This window comes from Rhinolophus sinicus, chromosome 4, assembly GCF_057876585.1.
Source record: "Rhinolophus sinicus isolate RSI-liver-muscle chromosome 4, RSI-T2T, whole genome shotgun sequence".
Taxonomy (NCBI): Eukaryota; Metazoa; Chordata; class Mammalia; order Chiroptera; family Rhinolophidae; genus Rhinolophus; species Rhinolophus sinicus.
In genome coordinates this window covers 102,666,691-102,693,699 of record NC_142504.1, presented here as the reverse complement: position 1 = coordinate 102,693,699, position 27,009 = coordinate 102,666,691, and the positions used below count along the sequence as shown (strand labels likewise).

Genomic DNA, 27,009 nt, shown 5'->3' with positions numbered 1-27,009 from the left:
GACTTGGAGCTGAGCTGCGCCCTCCACAATTAGATTGAACGACAACAACTTGGAGCTGATGGGCCCTGGAGAAACACACTGTCCCCCAATATTCCCCAATTAAAAAAAAAAAAAAGATGATACCCTTTAAAATAATCCCACCCTTTTGGCACTGTTTTTTGTTTGTTTGTTTTTGTTCTCTCTATATAAGAAGTTAGAAAGTCTCTCAACCATAGACTGTTGATAAAAAGAGCTTGGCAGAAAAGTGTCTTCGTGATACAACTCCAATTTATGAGAAAATGAGTTTCAGATAAACAATATGTGTTAATTTTGATGCCAATAATAAAATATTTGGTGTTTAAATATTTTTATTACCTTAGTTCTAAGGATATAATCCTCTACTTGGTAGAAAAAAGTGATGTATAAATATTTGTCAAGGATCTAGTTACAAAAAATCTTCTTTTTTCCTACTTAAAAAAGTCCACCGTGTAAGTTTGAGCATGACCTTCTCCATGTTCTGCCATATGTAAGAACTTTATTTAGACAAATTGTAACTCTTATGTTCCTTTATAGTTCTTGCTCAACAGTATCATTCTGGTTGGGTCATCACACAAGAATTTTAAAGCAGTAAGTTTATAAAATTCCCTATATACCTAACAATGATTTTTATCAGTTCTACATTATGACACAAGTATTTTCATGGCTTTATAAAGCATTGAGACAACACTTATCTCAGATAATATTCTATATCTACTTTCCATGTATAAGAGCTCAGCACTCTCCCCCGACATAGGTTTATATCATTTTGGTCAAAGATCAAGAAAAAAATATAGCTTTTGGTGAATTTTTAGACAACTTTTTCAAATATAGACAGCATCTTGGCATCTTTAAAAAATTATACAGCTTTTCCTAAAATATTTAAATATTCTAGACTTCTCTTAATGTTTTAAAGCTTGTTAGTAGAGGATGAAAGACAACTTTTTAAAACCACTTTGGTTAACATCAGCTCTCAGAACTTCCTTTTAAAGAGTTATTCAGTATCTTAGGAAACAGAAACTTCAATATTATTTCTTTTAAGGTTGAGTTTTAAACTCTGAAATTCTTATGGATGAGCATTTTTCCTCAAAGTTTTAGTGTGATACACAATGAGTAAATATATGTACTTTTTTCTTCCAACTGAACAGAGAGATACAGAATAGTAAACAATCTTGTTTCATTAACATAAATTTCCAGATTATATACTATACCTAGTTGAATACTTTATCTATTACATGTATTGTTTCTCTTTCTAACTGCTGTAGTCACCCCATTAGTGAGAATATATGTGAGCTTCATCAAAGCTGTTGATTTCCAGTGAACTCAATTTACAATTTAAAAAATATTTTGGCTGTAATTATTTTTTAATGTAGTCATGTATTTCTCTATGGTCAAGCTTCTTTCTCTTATAAAGGAGAGAGCAAAGGACTCTGGCCCAGTTCATCCAACGTGTACAGATTGGCAGAGAATAACTTATACTAGAAGCATAACAAAGACACCACTAATACATTGAATGGCCCACTTGGTTAAAAACAGCAGGTAAACTATTTACCTTGGAAAATGCTGGTTTTGAATTTTTTGCAGTGTGATAGCTGATAATATAGAAATGAGAGCAAACTGGCTAGAATGATGACTTGTAAGAATTTTTAAATTCTTATGTAGAGACCCACAAACTCAACTCTCAGCATTTAACATTTTCTCTGCCAATTTGGGACTTGTCAACCTCATCACACAAAGACAAACATTGTGTTCCCTCAACTATACTTGATGCATTTTTTTCAAAGGATTTTTCTTTTTTCACATTAAAAGGTAACTTTGTCACTAATCACAGTTAAGAGTCTCATGTAATGCTCACCCCATGAGAAGTGAGCTATAAGACCAGCAGATGGTGGTAATAATCTCCAGATTCCGATAATGGCCTTGTTCCTTTTGCTTAAGATATCAAAGACTTCTAGCTGTGTTAGTGTCTCAGTCAGACCTTTCTAGAATATGACAGTCTAGGAAATGAGCTATATGGTGAGAGACAAATTTGGTCACGGACTTATCCGAGGCACTGGGTTAGAGCAATGTAAACATTAAAGCATTGTAAACACTCTAGAAATGGTTTGTACACCGGAAAGGAATTTCATGTACACTTTAAATATTCCTCCAAAATACAATTTGGTTTACTAGAGCATTTGGGAAATAATCAGTAACAGAACACATATGGCTAAAACTACATGCTGGTGAAGGGGATATGAAATTCTTTAAAGCATTCTGTATACTTCATGACTCCAGATCTATTTGAAACTGTACAGTAAATAATACAGAGTAAATTGTGAATTAATGAGAGGAGTAATTTTTAAATAATGTTTACATAAAATTTGGGGTCAGATGTCAAATTTGACAGAAAATATTTTTTTAGATGAAGTGTTTATTTAAAAGTAGAATACTATTTTAAATTAACTTGCTTATGTGTCATATGTTGTAAGTTTTATTTCTCTTGAGATTATAACCCAATAATTGTTACTTGTATAGGCATAGTTCTGTAATTATGGGCATTATCAACCTCTGCTGTAACTATCAAACGATCTTAAAACAGATCTTGAATAAATGCTCATTAAATAACTGACAATGACAGAATCTTGGCCTAAGTAAATCAATCATATAACTGGAAAATAAGTGGAAACAAAAAGACATATCCAAAATAGAATACCTTGAGGATTTTAAAATGGTTAAACATTCCCTATTCTGGAAATGCAGGGATATCACAATTTGAATCCAATAAGTGGATATAATGACCACAGAAGTTCACCAAAGTTTGCTACAGCAATAGTTACACCGTTTCGGTTCACTTTTCTGCAAGGAGAAATATCTTTGATGTTAGCCAATAGCTTTCCATTTTCATGGCACAGGCACTGAAGTCACGGAGAGCATAGTAGAGAAAAACACCGTGGTGGGAATACCCAAGCATGATCCATCTTAGAAGCTGGCACCATGCTGCAGAGTCAGAGGAACTGGGCAGTGAACACCGAGAATTCCACAGCGGGGCTAACCATTCAAAGCTTCCAGATTGCTTTGATTCATGGCACATTTCTGGGTCTAGTCCACCCTAAGGACATTGTAAATAGTCCCTTGGATCTGTGTTTCTAAACCTGATTCAATACCAGATGGAGACCGGTAGGCAGACATCAAGGGTGTGTGTGTGAGAGGGGAAAGGTGTGTGTGTGTGGGGGGGATTTAGGGTTTCCAATGTCTGTAACTTAACAAAAGAAACATGCACAGCCTTAGAAAAATGAAGTTTAATTGGCAAAATTTTATAGTAAGAGGAACTATTCTGTCAAAAAATCATATGCTCATAATAAAGAGAAAATCATGTGCAAGCCTAAGTGATTAACCCAACTTTTGGTGAGATAAGATTGAGTTCTATTCCTGACCAACACTGAACGATGGGTCCACCATGGGCATTTTGCTTTAGGCAAAATAAAAACAAATGCTAAATCTATTGTAATATGGCATGAGTTATCACCACCTTTGATGTAATTAATGACATGAAAATTCAGAGTGACCATAAAATCGATCCATCATTATTCTGAAGTTGTTGATCTATGAAGTGACACACATGTATTTTTGCAACTGATTCAAAGCCAGGGGAGGGTGTGGATTGGAGAGGAGAAATGTGATTTAGAGTTTCCAGTGCTTTTGTAAATTCAAAAAACCCCACAATTAATTGTCACTTTTTTTTTTTAACATATCACCAGCAAAGTGTATCTAAAAAAATTAAGGCTAAATAGTTTTCCTTGACTGCATTTTAAAAGAGATATTTAATAAACAGCAATCTTTAATTTTTCCTTGTGACTATCACCATCTGCTAAGAAAAATGAAATGTGAAGCTGAACACTGAACCAATTTTTAAAATTTTGTTTGAAATGAAAACCTCTAGATTCTCTTAATCCCAACTGATGTCAACTTCTAATTGGCTTGAGTGAAAGTTGGCTAAGTAATTCTTCCAGACATCTGTAACAGTTACATTTAATTTCATTTGTCCAAACGCCACGTTCCCATACTTTCATTTTTCTCCCAGGGCATTTCTCTTGTACTTTGTCATTCACAATCTTGTTCTTGTCTATCTGCCATGTAATAAGAATATAAAAATCTTTTTTTTTTTTTTTATTACACAGTCTCCTACATTTGAGCAGAAGTCTGACATTCATCCTCTCATAACCTCATCACTAATTTAGTCCTAGTACAGCTCATTGGGTGTACACAGTCATACCATTCTCAGTGAGCCATTAAGAATTCTTTATTGTGTATCCATTTTTAGCTAATATGTTTCCCCAATGCAAACCTCAAAGTATGAATCAGATTCTACATAAGAAGTAAACCTAATCTTTTTTTAAAAAATCATCTGTCTGTGTTCTCCCTTTGGTAGCTTATCCCTTTCTCCAAAATGATACGATAGTGTTTGTTCTGACTTAAAAGTTAAAACTGATTTCATCTTGTATACTGTTTTACATACTCGTCTTCTTTGTAAGAAAAACAAATTGGGCATCCATAATGGTGAGATCACTTTAGAAAATCTTTGATCTTATTTGAAGGGGCCACAGAAACAATTGGTCAATTCTTTTTAAACACTGTTGACTATTATGGTTTCTTAAAATAGATTTTCAGGCAGAAAAAGAAAGACATGCCATTATGCATGGTCTACTCAACAACAATTTTGTGGTTTGTCACTGTTTTTGGAAGTAATGTTTGAGTGGGGTTCTTGATGAGTTACTATGTAGAGTCTAGCAGGCACATTTCTTCTCTGCTGGTTTTTCCCCATCGAGCTTTCCAGAGTTTCCACCATTGACAGTGTTGGGGACTTGTGTCTTCTCTACACACTGTTCCATTCGCTTCATTATTAAGTCCAGAAGGGTTTCCACAGCTTTCTCCACATTCTGGCCAGTTGCTGCACTTGTTTCAAAATATGGTAAACTAGCATAGAAGAGATGGCAAATATTTTTGAGAGAAAGAAGTCAGAAAAGATACAACAAAATGTATAAAAGAATCACACATGCAAAAACATGGCTGGCTGAGGGACTGTAAAATAATCATGATTTTGCTGGCCGAGTTGGAAAGCATCCTTGGTTTTTCTCAGTGAGTAAAAATTGGTGGGTTGCTCATTCATGTGAGTATAACCATACTATGGGCAAGAAAACTGATACAGGCGGTACACAGATATTTAAAGCCAATGCATTATCACTGTTTTTTTGTGTGTTTTTTTTAATTAAGATGATAAAACTGCCCAAACTGGTGATCAATATTACTTTCCTCCCAGTTAATTACCTAGAAATCTGATTCAGAAATTAAGCAGGCACTGAATGGATTATTCATGTGAATACAGTCTATTTATTTGGAATCAAAAGTTTCAAGAATACATGTACATTTTTAAAGTCCTCAAGGAGAATCCTTCAGTAAAAATTGGCAGATGTGATAAAACTGCTTTAAATCTAAAAAATAATGACAAGGTCTGACTTGGAGGTCAATTTATAGTTAATTGCATGGGGTGTTTTAAATTTTTGTTAATCTGTCATTTAAGTTATGTAGGATCAGGATTGCAATACTATATCCACATCGGTATTATTCTTTAGAGTTTTGCAACTATTAACTGAGAGGCAGGAGAGTATAGTGTGTGTTCTGACCTCAGACTTCCTGGGTTGAATTCAGCTACTTACCAGCTTGATGGCTTTCCATCAATCATTAATCTCTCTATGCCTCAATTCCTCACTTTAGATCTTCTGCATATGATTATGAGGGGTTAAATGAGTTAAAGTCTAGGAAGAGTTGCTAGCACATAATAAGTATTCAGTAAATGTTAGCTGCTATTGTTACTAAGCAATTGATTTAAAACATCACATTCATTCCTCTGGAAGATCTTTTCACTTATGCGTGGTTCTTGAATCAAGGATTTCTCCTCGTATCAACCTTGTGTCCCCGCCCCATTACTAAGCAGCAGTGTGCAAGGCCAGGTGACGTCTCCACGTAACCAACCTACCCGTATTTGTCAGCCAGGTCCCGGGCTTGCCGTTCGTTGACTTCCCTCTGGTCTGGCAGGTCTGCCTTGTTGCCAATTAATACTATATCTGGATTTTCACAATAAGCATTTGCTTGCAGTTGGCCTTAGAAAGAAAGCAGATGGAACCAGCAAGTTAGTTATAAACAAGTGATGTCAAATGACTGCTCATATCAGATTTCTAACCTAATTGTTCATCTCCAGCTTGGCTGCTTACTAGTTATGTTATATTAGCCAAATTACTTAACTCCTCTCAGCTGCAGTTTCCTCATCTGTACAATAGAGATAACGCCTCATAAATGGCAGATTATGAAGATTGATAATAATGTATGTGAAGCCCCTGTGTGAACACCCATCAGTGCTCTTCTCCACCCGAGGAAGAGCCCTCTGAGATGGATATCCAGCTTCATACCACTTGCTCTGCCAATAGAAGTGGCGGTCATTGAAGATGATTTTACAGTGCATAAGTTTGCTCTTTCCTTTAGGAGGTGGCCTCATTTCCAAGCCCTGAAGTCCAAGGTGATGGTCTAGAAAAGCAGAGCATTTTTGAACCACCACAAATTCATGTAGAAACAATTTTAAGATAGGTAACTTGTTTTTCTCTTTTCACTGTGTGTGTGTGTGTCTGTGTGTGAGATGAGAGAGAGAGAAACAGAGAGAGAGAAGGAGTAAGGAGAAGGAGGGAGGAAGGGAGGAAGGAAACAAAGAAGGAAGGAAGGAAAGAAGGAAGGAAAGAAGGAAGGAAGGAAGGAAGGAAGGAAGGAAGGAAGGAAGGAAGGAAGGAAGAAAGGAAGGAAGGAAGGAAGCGATAAGAATTTGTCAACCTGTGTTTGCCAAGTTATAGGGATTACCTCTGACGTCCATCTCTAGGCATGCTGTGTGAGACTTTGCCAAGGAATAAGACAAAGGCCTACAACACCAATTATCTGGTGTTAGAAATTGAAGTGTTATCAGACATGGCAATTAATAATCTTAAATCTTAACAGTATCCTTCTGAAAAAATTTAAAAACAAGGGAGGGTCTCATCTGCCTTAATAAAGGATGAATAAATCATTCTCTGAAAGAACCTAATAATGTCATCTCCTTATTGCCTCATAATATAATAATAACATCAAAATTTGGATAAAGAAATAGAATAATGCAAGGCAATAGAGACAGATTCTAGGATAAACACTTATTTAGAGAAGCAATTAAGGAAGTCAGAATTTGTTGATATTTTCCCCCATGGTAGCAACTGTGTTATTGAGCTCACATTTAAGGCAGTTATATATTAATTATTATATAATTAATATATAATCTGTGCCAGATGAATATCCCGGAGTTGGGCTATTGCAATGGAACAAAGCAGACAGAGTCTGCACGTTCATAGAGCTCATGTCCAAACCACAAGTAAACAAAGAAATACATAACATCAAGTACTGTCAGGTGGTGGCAGTGACTGAAGGAAATATAAAGTGTATTGAAAGGATACAAAGCAATGAAGAGTACTATTTTAGATGGGGTGGTCAGGGAAGGCTCCTCCCAAGAGATAAATAAAGCTTACAAAAAGGTGAAGAAGATGAAAGAACTTGCATACACTGTAAAAGAAGAGAAAGCAAGGCAGAGGGAATCAGGACAAAGAGCCTAAGGCAGGACTGTGCTTTTGTCCTCCTCAGAACAGCAGCAGAGACTTCTGGTTGGAAGCCCCTGAGCTGGGACAGAGTAAGAGTGAATTAGAGAGGAATCTAAGGCCTGATCACCGTGGCCTTGTAGGTGGGTGAGTGACTCTGGGTTTTATTCCAAGTGAGATAGGAGGCCCCAAAAAGAAGGACTTTGACCAGGGGAATAACATAATCTAATTTATATGTACAGAGGGAGCCAAAATCATGTATATTCATTTTAAGAAGGAAAAAACTATTAAAATTGTAATACTCAATACGTACAGATAACAAAAGATGAATATAAATCACGTTTGACTTCTGCAATTACAAGTGGTGCTCAAAGTGGTTACCGTCAGTGTAATTTTAATACATTTTTTTTCTCTCTTAAAATGTGTGTACATTTTTTGGCACCCTCTGTATGTATATATATCACTCTGGCCACAGACAGCCCTGACAAATCTAGAAATGACAAGACTATCACCAGACCCATGGGATTACTTGTACATCCCTTTAGTATCAAAATTTGTATTTATAATAAAAAATACAATTAGTGTTACCTTAACTTAAAAAGTAAAAATCAAATACTTCTACTCTTCTGTGCTGACATATATTAATCTAGATTTTATAACTGATTAGGTGGCTTTTAACTTCATATTTTATCTAAATTGTATAGACTTTTTTATACACGGCTTCCTCACATTGGAATAGTTTTTGAAAAAAGGAAAATTTCAGTGTGAGCCGATGGACACACTGTACCTTCCCTTCCCGTGGCTGGTGATAGTCGTGGCTGGTGGAGTAGTTTCTCACCTAATTCACCCATGAGTTAACTAACCCATCAGTTAACCCAGGTGCAAGGGCAACACATTTTAGGTGCCAGTGTAACCTCTCAGAAAGGCTGTTTTTCTCTGTCCTCTCTGGGTTAGATAACAGTAGACGTGGGAGCTCACACAGTTCTATGAAGTCCTTTGAGACTAACCGGACAAGTGGAATTAACGGCCTTTCAGTCACAGTAATAAAGACCTTAAATGCAGATGGTTATGAAGAGCCAGAGGCTTCTTCTAAGAGTGTCAAAGGAAAATACAATTCCAAGCCACCCTGGGTGATACACACCACTTTGAAGGTGATGCAGGAAACCCTGAATTCATGACTGCCCAAGGTGAACCTGTGGTACCCAATCTGGGTTCATTCTGTGAGGCAAACAAGCAAATAGAGCTGCTGGGTCCCAGAGCAGTTAACACAAGTTACTTGGTCCCACTTACTCATCCAGTTCCTGACATTTAAGAAGCTCTGTTGACTGGTGAGGTCAAACATTAATAAGAAACCCATAGCATCTCTGAAAAATGCAGTGGTGAGGCTCCGGAATCTGCCAAGAAATCACAGGGGGTAGATTTGAAAGTTAGTCCACAGACATATGATGGTGACAATACAAACAACGCAATTTCCCTTTTCGATATGAAATCTCCATGGCATCCCTTATGGATTATCCTACAGAATGGAATATTGCCCAGGAAGACTGCACAAGGGACATCTGATTATAAATTCTTTTTCAGACCGTGTCCTGGCTTTACCTTCCATCATAGCACTCATACACAGAGGTTGTAACATCCAGTCACACACTTGCTTACACAGCCCCTTGGACTCTTTGTCTCGTTGGTTCACGGGCATCCCACGGTCTACAATTAAAATGTCAGCCACTTTAGAATTGGGACTTTAACGTATACTTTTCAATCCTCCTTGTCTGTTCCCAGAAGAAAGTTTGGCACATGGCAGCCTGAAAATGAATGCTTGTGATCACATGAAGAAAACCACAACTTGTTAGCAGCTGGAACGAGGGTTCTTTTGTAGGGAAAAAAAGAAGGTTGGAAAGAAAACTCTTTTAGAAACATTCGTTGGGGGTTAAAGAGTGGCATTCATGTTTCCTAAAGAACAGAGAAGACACTGAAGAAAGGAGAAAGAGGAAGATGATGGGGGGGGGGGGGTCAGAGAGACTTAGTAGTTGGGAAGACAAAGCAAAAACGCTCATCTCTAATGGAGAATTTTGAAGAATACACTCAGTCACGTGTAGTGTAAAGACTGTCCTTCCCCTGATCCTACCCCTTCCACCCAATATACTCAGTGAAATTGAAGATGTGCTGAGACCCTTTCAACATCAGGAATGGGCAAAACCAGAGACCACACAGGGGGACCATAGAAAATTGGGTTTTACTGATAAAGAGGTACAGTTGGCAATACGTTTTTAGAAAGGCACATAACTTTGAAATTGAGAAGGATATCATTTCCTATCATAAATATCCCAATTTCTGGTCTGCTATTTCAGCCTGTTTGTAGATCCTCTGGTTTCCTCAGGGCTCTATCCGAACCCCTTCTCACTCTATGTGTATTCACTGGATAATCTCATCCTCTTCCCTGGCTCAAACATCACCAATATGATGAACCCCAAATTCATAGGTCTAGATCTTTCTTGCCTTCACACCATGTGCCCAATTACTTGTTGGATATTTCCACTTGGAGGAAACTAAGTCACCTCCAATTTCACTAGTCTAAAACCACACGGCTCTCTCCTGATTTCTCTGTCAGTGGTATCACCATACTCCTGGTTGACCACACTCTCTCTCTCCTTCACCTTCTGTATACAATCAACAAATACATCCTGACCTTCACATTTCTGTCCACCTACATATCTTGCCACTACCCTAGTTTCCAACCCATTATCTTTTGCCTGGATAACGTCAACAGCCTTCTCAATAGGCTTCCTGTCTCCAGTTTTGTTTGGGACCCCCTGCCCTTCCCTGGTTTCTTCCCACTGATGATGTAAATCCTCTGCTAAAAACATTTTAATATTGATGCATTGCTCTTAAGATAATGACTGAACTCTTGAATAAGCTGTTTAAGTCTCTGCACCCACTGACCCTTGCTCATCTATCCAGATTCATCTCTGGACCACCCACAGCCATACTAATCTTCTTTTCATTCTTAGAAAGTTCACTCTCGCACCTGGGCTTCCACACATGCTGTTATTTCTGTGGGTAACCTTGCCTTAATGATTCCTTCACCTCCTACCCCTTTAGTCTGGAAAAGACTCACTGTGTATGAGAATACATATAACAGTATTAAAGTAAATACCACTTCCCCAGGCACCTTCCCAACACCCACCTCTGGGTTATGGTCTCCTTCTGGAACACCGGCCTATCAAGCCTTTGTTTTCCTGTTACTGCCCTAAGCTAGATTGCAGTTGTTTGTTATTTGTCCAAATTCCACCCTAGACTGTAAGCTCCCAGAGGAAAGGAGCTGTGTTTCTAACTTGCTATGCATTACATTTTCAAGGCCCTGGATGTAGTAGTTAGTTCACTTAATGCTTGTCAACTTAAGAGAAACAATATAAAATTGTTAAAGATTTACATGACTTCAATGGAGAACAATACTTTGAATGCTAAAGCAGGGAGAAGAGATATTTTAACAACTATTTATTTCCAAATTAGAACTTCTTTGGTAGGACATACTCATTATGATTACGAAATACCAAAAATTGTACTCAGTTTTTTCTGGTGGATTTTTTCTTTCCAGTCACTGGAAGCTCACAAAGATTATAGTGCTTTTATTGAATGATTCTTTCTCTTTGGAGACTAGCTGTACTCATAAAATTATCTCCTTCTCAACCACAATAGCGTGGCTAACTCAACCACAACAGCCAGCTCTCTATCCTCTTCCTAAGACTCTGTGTGTGTGTGTGTGTGTGTGTGTGTGTGTGTGTGTGTGTGTGTGTGTGTGTGTCTCATTGGAGGACAAGACTGCCTGTCCCCCTCTCACTGCCCACAGCACATGATAAAGTTACTTAGCAATATGCTTGCACTATGGATCTCATTAGGGAAAACACTTTTGCATCGACAGCAATGTGTATAGGATACTCTTGCTCTGGACCAGGCTCACCTACTGGACCAGTCTGCCCAGTACCCTTGTTATACCTCATTCTTCCCAGGATTTACTCCAGATGGAAGATCTGATTTCTAGCTTCACCCACCAACCTTATTCTGTCCCCAGGGTGGGGAAAGCTAGGACCCTTTTTAAAAAAATAAATAAATAAGAGATATCCCAGGGTCACATGATCACTCTTTCTCCCTCACTGGGAACTAAGGCTGTTGTTCTGCATCCTTTAGGCTTACATAAGAGGTATTATTTTTTTCCTCCTTCCCATTATATCACTTTTATCAATAACCATTATCTTATACAGGTTATGCTGCCAGATGCCTCACACATTGCTGAGGTGTGAGGCATTGTTTATCTTGTTGCTTAGCTACACCTTATATTTACAGAATGGAAAATTCTCAAGGGGTGAATAACCCCAGTGTTCCCAAGACTCGCCCTAGTATTCCCCATTTCCCTCATAGAGCAGCTGTCTTGAGAGGACAGATGAGAGAAGCCTGCCATCATGGAAGGCTGACATATCATGTGCGAAGACATATGGGAACCACATTTTCTCATATTACTTCTTCAAATTTGAATTAAATTGGTCTATAAAACATACATCTTTGTGACAACAAAACTGACATATGAACAGAGATTCTTGTGAGGAATGACTTCAGAAGAACCAGCCGTGTTGAAGGATGTGTGTAAATGGAATTCACAGTCAAAAAAGCTAACAGAGAGGCCCGGCACCTCTCCTGGCATTTACACTCACTGAAAGCGAGAACACTTTGGATGCATTTCAAAAATTGAAGTGTTTACAAGCATAAACATTCTAAGACATGCAATACAGAATTTGGAGGTATGGTGCCTTCTAAATATCTCCTCTGACAATCTATTGCTAATTTTTAAAAAATCTAACATTGAAAAGCTTCACTAGCTTGGGGTCTTTTGCACTTTGAAACCCTGTATCTCAAAGACATATATTTTCATCAAATGATGGTATAGCACCTCCAGTTCTAAGCAATCACCACCACTGTCTACTGAGTATCTCTTGTCTTGGACACTGTACCAGAGATGATGCTAAAAAATCTAGTATGGTCTTAGCCCTTATAAAGCTGACAGTTTTGTTGGGGTGAGAAGGTCATAAGTGAATCAAAGAATGGCAGTTAGAGACAAAAATAAAATATTTGCCTTATTACAAGGTGGTATATAATAGGTGTTATAGGAGTCCAGAAGAAAGAGGGAGTTGGTTTAAGTTGGGGTTTCCAGAAGGGCCCCACAGAGGACTTGGAATATGAGCCAGACCTGGTGAAAGGAGAGGCTCAAGGAAGGTGGGAAGGGAGCAAAACATTCCAGCTGGAGGGCAATGAATGACGTGAGCAAAATTTGAAAAGGAAAGGTCGAGAACCATATGATTTCACTGATATATGGGATATAAAACTGAAAGCAGCAAAGGAACAAGACAAACAAATGAAGAAACAAAAATGCATAGACAGACAATAGTTTAGTGGTTACAGAGGGTAAAAGGGGAGAGGGGTGGTAGATGAGGGTAAATGGGGTCAAATATATGGTGATGGAAGGAGAACTGACTCTGGGTGGTGAGCTTACAATGTGATATAGAGATGATGTATTACAGAATTGTACACTTGAAACCTATGTAATTTTACCAACCATTGTCATCCCAATAAACTTTGATTAAAAAAAATCTTAAAGAACAAAGCCAGTCAAATGGCATAGGACAGAAAGGCTATGCGGAAGAATGGAAAGAGATCAGAAAGATCTTAACACCCTTGCCTTCCACTGAGCAGCACTTGTAATGGTGTTAATTTCCCACCTTAATTCGGTTAAATTCTGGAGGAGTTTTTTTTTTCTTTTTCCCTGTTACAAAGTAAAAAGGCAACACATAACAAAAATCTTCATAAAGATTTTCAAAAATCTAATTTTTGAAATCTGAACCAACCCTTACAATGCTAGTGATGGCAATTAACTACAAATAATTTATTTTTATTTCTCAGTACAAATGTATTTTTCGAAACCAGGAGACAAGTTACATATCATTTGGTTTTCAAACGCACATACAGCATTCACTTTAAAATAGGTTTTTCTAAGCTATTTGTGCCCAGAAACAAAGTAATTTACTATTACCGTTCTTGTCCTGCAGTGTCCCAAAGCTGAAGATGCACCTTAAACGTTTTCCCTGACGATTCATTTGGTCCCTGTGTATTGTACACCTGAAAGATACAATTTTCATCAGTTGATACTGCTTTGTATGTTGGCAACACTCAAATTCTCTGGGTTCACTCAGGATGTTTTTTCTCAATTACTATAATCAAAGTTCATAGTGCAGGATAAATATTTGCTGTGTTTTTTTCTTTCTCCCCAGAAGTATCACATATACTCTCACTTTTAAATGTCAAGTACAAGTATGATTTTCAACACAGTTTAGGCGTGCTGCAAACTTAAATTAGACACCTTCTGTCAGTTCCACACACAAGCAGCAAACATTAGATTTAGGACCCAAGTTCTAGGTTCAAATATCAACACTTCATTTAACCTCTCTGAATATTACTTTCTTATCTGCAAATTGGAACTGACTTCTTCCTACTTTACAGAGCTGTGGCAAACTTAAATGAAAGAACAAATGTGAAGTCATGTTTAAAACCATACAGTGATTTACAAATATCTAAATATCTTTTACTGTGAATTGGACTTTCAAAATGACTCAGTCATGAACTATGCACAGAATTCCTCAAAGGTTTCCACAGGATACTTCAAGTCTCCTTTATTAGCCATTTCCTCAAAGGCTTTTTAAGAAAAGTTAAAAGTTTTAAAATTATGGTCCTTTGACCTCTTATTAAGTAAAGCATACCAATTTTAATATTTAATCAGCTCCTCTAAGTATGGCTTAGTGAAAATGCTTAAAGGGGAATTCTTTGTAAGAATTTATACCTAGATCAGTGTTGGAGAGGGGAGAAGGCACAGGAAGACCTGGGAGGGGTTAGAAGCAAATTTGCTAAGAGTGCACTACAATGTATTGACTTTCAGATAAGGTACAGAACATTAAAAAAAAACATGATTTAATTTCTCAATCACCATTTCCTTTGTTGTTGTCCCCCCCCCCCCCCCGTCCCCCATCAATCCTTGAGGAAGGAGTAGATTTGTGACATCAACTGGAAGCTGTCGCCATCTTGGCAATCAAGAATACCTTGGGTGGCAGTGAATCTGGCTAAGCGCATGTGCCTATGCTACACGTCTCACATGTCACAACATCCTTATTGCTGTCATTAGCGTCTAGCATAGGAGAAGAAAGTGGTTGTGATTCTCACTTCAGCTCCCTTATCCTGGAAAATAGCGTGGATTAGTCTCACATTCTGTTCATAATAAGCCAGTGATTGATGGCTGAGTCTACACATAAATAAAAATGCAGCAAGGACGTACAAAGCTCATGTTCCAGCTCCGTGACAATCATCCTTTTTAACGTCTTTGGGGAAATGAATACTTTTCCTTATTGAGCAACTTAACTGAGATCAACCGTTAATGTCTTTAGATCGTGAATAATTCAAGTTTTGAAAGATTCCATAAGCATTCACTTAAAAAAAAAAAACCCCACCACACTATATACACCTATAAACTGTTTATTTTAGTTGCCCTGTATACTTTTGGAGACAAGCAATAGTGTCACTCAATATTTTCCTATGAAAAATGTTGTCGTTGAGAAAGTAAAAAATACCTATTACAAAGTGAAAGATTATAAATTTCATGTGATAAAAGACAGATACCTTGCAATGCAACAAACATAGTTTCTTAATTCTTATATTATATGGGTGGATCAGCACCAAGTTTAACAGTACAGTTAGGAACTCACCACGCGTTTTTCCCGAAAGTCTATTCCCACTGTTGTGATGAACTTGGGATTGAATTTATTGTCTGTGTATCGATAAAGAAATGTCGTCTTCCCCACCCCCGAGTCTCCAAGGGCCAGGAGTTTGATCAGATAATCATAGTCCCCATCAGTCATAGTGATGGTCTTGTTGAGCCTGTGTGAAAGAGGAATAATAGTATGTTACGATTAAAGTTGGGCTTCCTTTGTAGTCCTTAAAAATAAAACATACATTTAGGTTTCCAGGTTACAACATTTGAATGCCTCTATTCTGCCAAATTCTGAATTAACATGTTCAGAGCAGCTTCAGGAGTAAAGGTACATCTATTTTTATTTCACTCAGTACAAATCTTTTTACATCAAGTCAGTTAACATGGAATCAAAGCTATATAATATCCACAGTAGCCATTGCCACAGCAATAGTAGAACTTAAAGAGTCATAACTTTTTGTTTTAAAGCCAGTGCCCTTTTGGGATCAGGAGTATGATGCTTGGAAGAGAAGAGAGTCATAGGGAATAGAAAAACTCATCCAAGACAATGCAGGTATGCTAGAGAGAGAGACGGAAATGAGATATGGGTATTGGAAAAGCCTAGAGGAATATGTTGCATCTAATCATACGGGATGCGCTTTCTATTATTATGTGCATACAAAATATTCCTTTTTAATTTCAAAAATGTAACAACTGATCTGATAACCCTTCAAAACATAGATTTGAAGTCATTTTAAAACCAATATTTAAAAATCTTCTGGTTTGGAATCCTGAAGTCTCTGTTCTCCAAGGGCACGTCTGCTATATGTAGCAAGTCAGTGGAATATTTTCCAGTCCTTGAAAAAGAGGAAGTGGTATTAAGAGGCAAAATTACGGCAATTATGCTAATATTTCTCCTGATGGAAGGGACAATGTCACTTTCCGTTTCTTCCAGTGCTCTAACCTCTCCTGCCTCAGTCTTATTTTTTTCTGCTGTTACAGTGACTATGAGTAAAGATGAGCCAAGAGCCAATGCCAAGTGCACCTATACTGGTAACACCAAAACTATTATCACCACACACCTATGAGTGACACCATCACCTACTCAATAGTTGCTGACATCTCCACTTTTGAGTTTGGCAAAATGCTCTGCTACTTGGTACCACTTTCTGACTGATGGATTATAGACATGTTTTGTCATATCCTTATATAGAAGAAGGCCTATGAAGATTTTCCTGGAATGGGAAAGTTTCTCTCCTCACTATGTGAGAAAGAAGAATATTTCCCCCAACCTCTACAGATCCAAAAATCCAGTACCCTTCAAGAGTTCTCAGGTGATTAAAATTAAATTTCAATAACAGGTTATTCCATGGACTTATCTAAAAATTGTTTGACAATGCTAATCATTTTCTACATGTAAGAAAATTATGCATGTTCATCAATTTATTTTTGATATCCTTGCTTCAGTTAGTGAGAAAACTCAACGTTTTCATGTCTTTGGATAAATGATAAAAATGTTATTTTAGGTACTTAGAAAATCAGTATCATTATAGCATTTGGAAGATTTGTAATTTTTTTACATTAGAATTTTCTAAAATTTGAACCATACTGCTGCTAAATACTATCAAATTTATTACGGATTTATGTTTTTTTAATTAATGAATGGTTCTGAGGAAAGGTGTTTTAAGAGCTGCCAATACATAATTTTGTGCTAAAACTTTCCTCGTCTATAATCTGCTTTTTTCACTGAGTAGGACTCTCAAGGTGGATGTTTGCTGACCATGAATGTTCACTTTTTCTTTTTTAATATCTATACAAAGTACAGTCATTGCTCAGGAAGAGATGCCATCAACAACCTGCCTTCCTTCATAAAAGGAAGCGTAACTATTGACATGATACTCTTCTTGGGAAATGTCTGTGTTGGTTGACTGCCTCGCAGTGACTAGTTCTGAATTTGGATGGTTCTAAATATCTTACCAGAACTTTGTAATTGAAGATGCTTCTGCTCTTAGTCTTTGAGCCAAATGGATTGCTAGAAGAGATTGCTGCCAAAGTAGTATGATTTCTTTCCATGTAAGGTCTATCACCACCACCATTACTCTACCTTCTGCTCTCTTTACCAATCTTGCTCATGTGAAGCTCTTCTGAAGGGTAATAAAGTCTGTCATTTCACTAGTAGAAGCTGCTAATTCTCATGGGAAAAGAAAGAGATTAATATTTATTCTAGATAACCTATAAGTGACTACAGCCAAATTTCTTCCCTGAGCACAAGTCTTGATACTCGGGGGAAGAGATTGAAGCCACTGGCTGCCTAAATACAAGCTAAAGTTGAGGATATTGTGGCTTCCTGGAAAAATGAAAATACTAGAGTCAAGAAGATACATCAGCACACTTTAAATTTTTGCTTAGTTAACTATGGGTTTTTTTGCAATATTTTTTTTTTTTTTGGTGTGTGACAGTGACCAGAAAGGCTGTCTTTAGCAAATCTAATTAAATACCTCCAATATATAATATCATGAGCAAAGACGAAACTTTTTAAAAAGGTAATTCATAATCTAGTTCCTGACAAGGCATGCATACACTTGAGCATTAAATAAGGATTCAAGAAAATGCAACATAACTTTACAAGATCGAACATGATTAATTGATAAATGAGTCAAATAGTTGTGCTTTTAGTTCAAACAAAACAGCAATTTTCATGGACTTCAGTGGTCAGAAAAGATGTACAGGAAGAGAACTTGCAGTTAACCTTATAGCGTAGGGAGGAATTAGGTACTAGGAGAGGCGATACAGAGACTATCTCTACTTGCCAACTACATGACCTATCAGTATTCCTGATCTCAGCCAATTTGTTCTTTGTTGTTTGTACATAAACCTGACTGGGCAATACTGGGGTTGCCTCCCAGCCAGGCTTTGATCCAGAGTGAACAATTCTGGCAAACAGGGATCGATCCCACTATGTCCCACACTCGCACTTTTCTATGAGTGAAAGGTTGTGGACTCTTGTAAAATTGAACATAAATTCCACCTGAAATGAATGCAAAGCTTGGCACTGTGAAAAACCTTTATTTAATATCTCCAATGGGCTAAAGAAATTGACATATTAAGCTAGGCATGAGATAATTTGCCTCCTAAGTTTCTTTTGAAAATGAATTTTATTTCTTAGTTTATATCACTACTCGTATCTATATCTATCTATGTATAATTTTTTTTGTGTTTAGTTTGGTTCCTCTTTTATTACCATGTGATTTTCTGAATCCTAAAATCATATGATCTCAATATTCTATCTTTAGCACAGCAAATACAACACCACAAAGAAAAATAAAAGCCTTGGCAAGGTTTCCTCTTCCAAGAACTGAGCTGAAAAAAAGGAAAGAAAAGATCTGGGAAGGATCAAAAAGCTGACAAGTTTAGCAATATTGTTTATTCCTGCACAATGATTGATAGTCTTGTCAGTTCTTGGTTCTATGGATCTAAAAGGGAAGAAAAAGCCAGAAGATTGCTGTGTTTCAGGAAGTGTGTCAGACATGCCAACTTTATCACTGTGTCACCAGCTACACCACAAGGACCAGAAGGTCTTTAAGATACACAAACTGAAGCGTCATCCTTAGAGCCCTTCATGGGAAGGTATGGAGCTGGGAAGAGTAGGGAAAATCTTCAAAAACCCATGAAGCTCTGTTTAATGAAGAGTCCTAAAGGTAGAAGGAAATCTAAGTGATCGCATGGTCTAGCCCTCCATTTACAGATGAGAAGTCATGTGACTTGTGGGGTGACAGTTTCTAACACAGGGAAATCCAAGACGAGTATTCATTATAATTTGAAATGAAAAGTAGATTAGATAGGTTGAAAATAAAAATATTTTCATTCCATAAGGGAAGGAAATTTTCTCTGGGTATTAAAAGGAACAGGATTTTCCTAGTTGGAATATCTCAAATAAAGTTGTTCATGGTTTCTCTTTTATTTCTCTGGAATGCTTCATTCTTCTTGAATGTAAATTCCATTAGATCAGGAACTTAATATCCTTTGTCCACTGCTGGATCCACAAAGCCCAATGACTGGCATATGGTAGAAGCTTAATACACATGTGTTGAGTCTATACATACATTTAAGCATCTCAGAGCTGTACAAATGTCATGGGTAATGAAATTAACCTTTGAGCAGTTAGTGGAAGCACTGTCCCTTCAAGTTCAGCCCTTGTATTCTCCCTCCTTCCTTATCTGTAAAAGTGAATATGATCACATGGTACTTTCCAGGTCTGGCTTCCTGCGCTCATTTTTCTATTTTAAGTTACACACGAGTATAAAAACCTTCTCAAATAGAATATTTTTATCTTCAGAGGAGGAGCTTCAAATAACCTGGGAAAAGAGAACCTACAGAGGAACTACAATGTTTGAAAATAAGCTGTGCTGGCAGAGAACATAAACTTATCAGTTGAATAGGTCAAGGTTCAGAGAACTGGGCTCCTCCATGAAAGAACTCATTCATCCATCTAACACACACTCACAGGCACCTCTTACTTTGCATGGTTCTGAGAATACACTCTGCTTTCTCTAGCAGGGAGCTTAACAAACGCTACAAATATGTATAAATGACTACTCTAACAGATGGACTTACCCATGAAAACTGGTGATCGTTGCTAGTTCTCAGAGTAACAAGCTTAAAAATGCCATGACAAGCCATGACCTTGTGACTTGAACTTACTAAATTAATAAAAAAATCAACTGAATATTCTTAAGGCACTTTGGAAAACTTAAAATAGTAGACGAAGTATCATTGATATTATTTTGTACCTAGTGTAGATGGTTTCAATAAAATAAACCTGTCAAGCATAAAACGGAAGTTTAATATGTTCTCCTTTACCTTTAATTGGTGTGTGTTGGGTTCCAGGAGATATAGTTTGAGGTCTGGGATTCTCACAGCAAGCACTTCAATTGTCTAAATGATAGCCTGAGGGTGGTTCTTATTAACTGACCTTCAAATCCTGCTTCCCCAAAACCACCTTCAAGTCCTGAAGGTTAGAGTTCAATCATGGACAGCGGAAGGCCTCTAGGGACCTGTAGTCTGTGCTTCAGTAGAACAAAAACCATTTTATGGAGGGAGGGGCCATTTATTAAAATAATTTTTTAGTGTATTTTATAGCATTTTGTTCTGTCAGGAAGGTTTATTGAAGATCATTTTTATTTCGATTCTTCTTAAAGGCTACTTAGGATTAATGGATATAGATATAGGGAAGATTCAAACCAAGTTGGAATTATAAATCAACATCAGCTTAATTGCACAACTTTTACTTACACTGACAATGGTCAACGTGTCTATTGAAGCAATCAAATGTATTTTAAAAAATAGAAGTGTGCATTTTGTTTTATTCTGTGATCAAGGGATCTAATAAAATAGAGAGAAATCACAAATTTATTGAGCTCTGAATTTCAGCTTACTTATCTTGAAAATAAAGAATAAAAATTCTAACACAACTGAGCTTTAAATTGATTTGTCTCCATCGAGATATCATTATTTTCACATATGAAACTCACTTCTAAGCAAGTGACTACGTTTATTTCTCAGAAAAATTTTTTTCAAAGGTAACATTTTTTTTCCTTTTAGCTTACTTTTTGTTATCTTTTGAAACTATATGAACTTCCTTTTTCTTTCTTTCTTTTTATTGCAAGAAATTTCAAACATATACAAAACTCGAGGGAATATTAGTGTACCCCCATAAACTGATCACCCAGCTTCTAAATTACCAATATATGGTCAATCTTGTTTCGTGTACCCCAAACTCTCCCCTAACAGATTATTTTGAAGCAAAGTCTAGGCATCATAACATTTTTTTCATAAATAATTCAGTACATATCTCTAAAGATGTCTAAACTTAGACCTATTGACATCGTGCCTATCTAGAGAGAAGGATGTCAAACATTTAGCTTTCGAGGTATTTGATAGGTCAGAAATAATATATTAATACTGTTTTAGTCTGTATTTCTCTTACACTGATCAAGATCAAGCAACTTTTAACCTGTTTAAGGGTTATTTGTGTTTCTTTTTCTGTGAATGCAAGGCTCATGTCTCTTGTCCATTTAAAAACATGGCTTACCTCTTCTAATTTTTAGAAGTTCTTTATATATTAGGGATATTAAAACTTTGTTATTTCAGTTGCAGATACTTTTTCCCCTTTGTCTCTTTATCTAGCATGTGGTGTTTATGCCACCCAAAGGGCTTTTATGGATGTTAATGTTGTTTGTGGAGACGAAAAACAAATTCTGAGTCACAGTTAAGGGAGGTTTTCCCACCGCAGGTTACAGAGAAATTCATTCATGTGTTCTTCTGGTCCTCATATGCTTTCAATTTTACATTTAAATATTTCACACATCTGGAATTTATCATAATGCATGTTATGAATAATTGATTTAAAGTTAGCTTTTTATATCTGTCCCAATACAACTTACGTACAAATTCATCTTTTCATTGCTGATTTGAGATGCCACCTGTATCATCAAGTAAAATTATATGTAGAATTGAATCTATTTCTGGATTTTTCTCTTCTGTTCCACTGGTCTGATTGTCTTTTTATGCGGCACCATTTTAAATATGATTATTCATAAACTATTTAATATTTGAAAGGGTTATCCCCTCCTCATTGTTTTTATTTTCTTAACATTTTTATGATATTGTTTGTTTTTTTCTATCCAAAACACATATCTTCCATGTGGGCACATCATCTATTGTGACTTGCAGAATTACTTTATGGTTTTCCCCATATAGATTTTGGATATTTTTATTAAGTTTGCATCTACATTTTTTATTTTCTTTATTTGTTTTTATAACTTGGAACCTGTCCATCTTCTTGCTTTTGTTTATTGTTTATATGAAGGTTATTGACTTTTGTGTATTGGTTTCATTACCCAACACTGTTAAATTTTCTTATTATAGTGGTTTTTCAATTCATCATTTTAAAGTTTCTGGATGTACAATCATGTTGTTTATTAATAGGTATGGTTTTAATTCTTCCTTTCAAATTCTTACGTTTCTATTTATTTTCCCTTGTCTACTTTCACTGTCTAATATCTCTACTTCAAGCTAAAGAACCGTAGAGATAATGTGTATCCTTGTTCCTAATTTTAGTAGGAAATTCTCTAGTGTTCTCCCACCAAGCAAGATGCTGGCTACCTTTAACATGAGTGGATACTGAATTTGTCAAATATGCTTTCTTCTATTGACTTCTCTTCTTAGCTTGATTTTATTAATAGATTTGCTAAAATAGCAATATCTTTCCATTTATGAAATAAATTTCACTTGATGATGTATTATCTTTTAATGTGCTGTTGGGTGCTGTCTCTTATGTTTTATTCATCAGTATTAGAAAGATTTGTCTTGTTTTCAAAACAATCTTTGGTTTTGAGCTTCACACTATGTTCACTTTATTAAAAGAATATGAAAGTTTTTCTCCTTTTTCTGTGCTCTGAAGTCATTTAAGTATTATCAAGATGATCTTATCTTTAAATGTTTGAAGGAATTTTCATGTGAAAACATTCTGCCCTGGTGATTTTGTGTGCAGGTGGTTATTAATTTACCTTCCCTATTTCTTCTTTGGTCATTTGTCCATTTTATCCTGTCTCCACTAGGATCAATTTTGCAAACTTGTAATTTTGTAGAGCATTAATCATTTCAGCAAGGAATTCAAATGTACTGTATGGAATGGTACAAACTACTGTCATGTACTTTTTTAAATTCCCTTTGTTTTGATACTTGTTTTTCCACTTGACGTTGCTAATTCTACATATTTTTACTTATTTGTGGAAGGCTTTTTTAAAACCAATGAAACTACCAATCTTATTAACTGAAGAATTTAATTTTCATACTATAGTTCATAGTCCAGTAATCCTATTTTATACTATTATTAATTTTCCCCTTAGAATGTCCTCTCTATCCCTACTGTTTATCTTCTAAATTCAATCATATCCACAATTTCCTTGTTCATGAGTTCTTACACTTCTCTAGAAGTGTATAAAGAAACACTACAGTTTCTATATACCCATCAGGGACTTGGTGCCATGGAGTCAAGTTCTAGAATACCTTGGAATGTTGGTCTTGAAGTTGCTGACACCCAAATTTTCTCAAGGAGTATTCTTACTGAAAACCCTGCAGCACACCAGCAATTCACACAATCAGTGGTAGGATAGGGCTGCTCCCTGACCTAAGACATTTTTACCTGAGTTGAAAGAGCTTTTAAATTATTCTGTTTGCTAATATCGACCCATTCAGATCAATGCTTTTCATGTGTTTCCCTACTTTTGGATCACTACAACTCAGCAGGAGCCAGCTACACACAAAACTATTTTGTCCACAGTTGTAGCACAGCACTGACAGATATTCAAATGGAATCTTTCTGAGAAGGACATGAAAGCAATGACTTAGCATTATCCATAAAGCTCACACTGTACCCCTGGATAGAAAGCAAAAGCATAATTGATGTGTGCTTAAAAATGCTGTTCAGCAGACATGACCCAAATCTCAGGGTTAGTTAAAGCAATGCAGGCTTTTGGTGTCACATGAGTAAATGGTCAGTAGAAATAAACGAAAATCGCTATTTCAGATTCAGAGAAACCTCTCTGAGGGCTTGTGCTTATAAAGATAATTGAGGAATATTCCTAAATGCTTATAAAGTGAAATGCCTCTTTAAAAAAGAGAGAATTTCACAGCCTTCTTGGAAACTTGAATATGTGCAATCCCAAAGCATATCCAGGTTCACGGTGTGGGCATAAGACTTGAAGCTCACATACATTGTCACGGATCTGTCAGCTCACCTTGTTGGCACAGGAAAAACTCTAGATGTGCAGCTCCTCTAGCTCCCATATGACCTCCCTGTTAGCTTCTCTGAATCCTAGGCTGGGTGTGTGTAACTCCACGGTGAAGGCACAGCCCCTCTGACAGGTCATCTGTACCATTGAGGTCAGAGGTGGTAAGAGCGCTAGGCAAGCTCCAGGCACCCTCCTGGATTTCAGTTTGTACTCATGGATTCCTAGTTGACCTCGCTCTCACCCACTTTGTGTCCATCTTTCTTTCCTGACTCTGGTTCTGCTGCCTTCAGGTACAATACAAAATAGAAAAGTAACAGGCATACATAGACTGCGTAGCCAGCTCCCACAATTGCATAAAATTCTATCTGATTAATAAGTCTTATATTCTGCATCACTATCGTGATTCTGTTTTATTTGCTAAAACCCTTACTGACACAAAATGCTAGGATGTTGAGAATCCTACTTCACACTTTTATTATTAAATGTTTTAAAAAATTAAATAATAGACATGGTTATAGCTAAGAGAGTGCCATGGAAAGGATACCTATTCATATCAGATCACCTATGTAATTTACTTCAACTCATAAATTCCAGGTTTGAAGGTGAGCCACACAATTACCACATTAAAGATTGCTTAGTTATCCTGATATCCATCTAAGAGAGTCTTCGGTGAACCGGCTTGTAGCTGAACAGTTTGTTGTATATTCCACTGCAGTATTTCTATATCCCCTGCAAAAAAGACTTCAAGCATTTCACACTAACTTACTCAACTCTACGGCATGGTTTTGGCATATCCCTCCAAAATCTCCAAAAGAAGCTCAGTGGATGCTAACATGTCTCTGTGATCAATGAGCAAGCGAATCAAAGAACTTTCATTTTAAATGTACACATCAGCCTTCAGCTCACACTGATGATTTAAGGGGGAAATGTTGGCTTCTAGCCCAATTTACAGTGTATTAAGCGGATGGCCAATGGGAGAATAACTCTTTTATGGCTTGGAATAGAGCATCTTTAGATAGTACTCGTAAGTTAAAGACTTCATGAAATTCAGAAACAGTAGTTAGAAACTTCATAGATACTTCTTTACAATGTTACTACAAAGGAATTTATGATTACTTCTTCAGTGAGGTAAGAATTACACTCAGGCAGTGCTAATAGAACATATCTATAAACAGAATTTTCATAGAAATATAATTTTTACCAAAGAAAGCAATCTGTGACTGTGCAGAGAAAAATGCCACACACAAGACAACTACAGTTAAAACTGCAATAGCATCAAACTATTAGAAAGGGATATTTAAGAAAACTCAAGTAATAACAGAATGGTATCTAACAACAGTTATATTGCTTTATTCTATATCAGTGACTGTTCAAAGCACTAAGTACTAAGGACTAACACATTTAATCTTTAAAACAACCTAACAACACTAAAGGTTCAACAGAATCTCTATCAAACTCTAGCTGCCTTTGGGCAGAAACTATAACCTGATCCTAAAATTCGTATGTCAATGCAAGGGACATAGAATAGCCAAAACAATCCTGACAGAAAAAGAACAAAGTTGAAGGACTCGTACTTCTCAATTTCAAAACTTACTATAGCTACAGTAATTAGTACAGTGTGGCATTAGCCTAATGATAGCCACGTAGATAATGGAATAAAATTGAGAGTCCAGAAATAAACCCTTCCATTTCAGTCAGTCATGACAAGGGTACCAAGGCAATTCAATGAAGGAAAGAATAGTCTTTTCAACAAATGGTGCTGTGGCAACTGCATAGCCACATTCAAAAGAATCAGTTTGGACTGCTGCCTTATATCATATACAGAAATTAACAGAAAATGGCTCATAGACCTAAATGTAAGCACTAAAACTATGAAACACTTAGAAAAAAAACATAGGAATAAATATTCATAACCTTAGATTGGGCATAATTTCTTAGATATAACACCAAAAGAACTAGTGACAAAAGAAAAAATAGATACATTTCATCACAATTAAAAACTTTTGAAATGCATAAAAATACAACCCCCAGATCGGGCAAAACTATTTGCAAATCATGTATCTGATAATGGACTTCAATCTAGACTACTATATAAAGAATTCTTATAGCTCAGTAATAAAAAGATAAGCAAATTAAAAAATGGACAAAGGGTTTGAATAGATATATTTCTCCAATGATGATATACGAATGGTCAATAAGCACGTAAAAGAATTCTAACACAGCGTTAGTCATTAGAAAAGTACAAGTCAAAACCACAGTGACATACTACTTTCCACCCACTAGGATGGCTATAATAAAAATATGAACAATAACAAGTGCTGGTGGTGATGTGGAGAAATGGAGCCCTCCTGTCTCACTGGTGGAAATGAAAAATGGTGCAGCCATTTTGGAAAACAGTTTGGCACTTCCTCGAAAAGATAAACATAGAGTGAGCCTAAGACCCAGCAATTCTACTCCTCCGTCGATATACAAAAGAAATGAAAACATACATCCACACAAAAACTTGCAGACAAATGTTCATAAGAGCCCCAAACTCGAAATAGCTCAAATAGTTATTAACGGATGAATATGTAAACAAAATATAGCAGATGCATACAATGGAATATTACTCAGCCATAACAAAGCATGGAGTACAAATACACGCTACAATATGAACCTTGCAAACAATATGCTAAGTGAAAGAAGCCAGGAGCAAAAGGCTGCATATTTTATGATTTCATTTATATGAAATATTCAGAATAGGGAAACCCATAAAGAAAGACTATAAATTCGT

General features: G+C 36.5%; 1 protein-coding gene across 2 annotated transcripts in view; it reads right to left on the bottom strand.

Moving 5' to 3' along the window:
- Window positions 1–1,801: 1,801 nt before the first annotated feature.
- The window catches only part of RAB27B (RAB27B, member RAS oncogene family), a 127,174-nt gene continuing 101,966 nt past the window's right edge, over window positions 1,802–27,009 (bottom strand). The window contains exons 3-7 of one of the 2 annotated variants that reach the window (XM_019721990.3): window positions 15,458–15,629; window positions 13,738–13,823; window positions 8,949–9,052; window positions 6,032–6,155; window positions 1,802–4,971 (exon numbers count right to left, since the gene is read on the bottom strand). In XM_019721990.3, coding sequence (XP_019577549.1) covers window positions 4,782–4,971; window positions 6,032–6,155; window positions 8,949–9,052; window positions 13,738–13,823; window positions 15,458–15,610 — 657 coding nt within the window. In that variant the 5' untranslated portion in view covers window positions 15,611–15,629 and the 3' untranslated portion in view covers window positions 1,802–4,781. The remainder of the gene's footprint in view (window positions 4,972–6,031; window positions 6,156–8,948; window positions 9,053–13,737; window positions 13,824–15,457; window positions 15,630–27,009) is intronic. The other variant, XM_019721997.3, reaches the window with a different exon arrangement.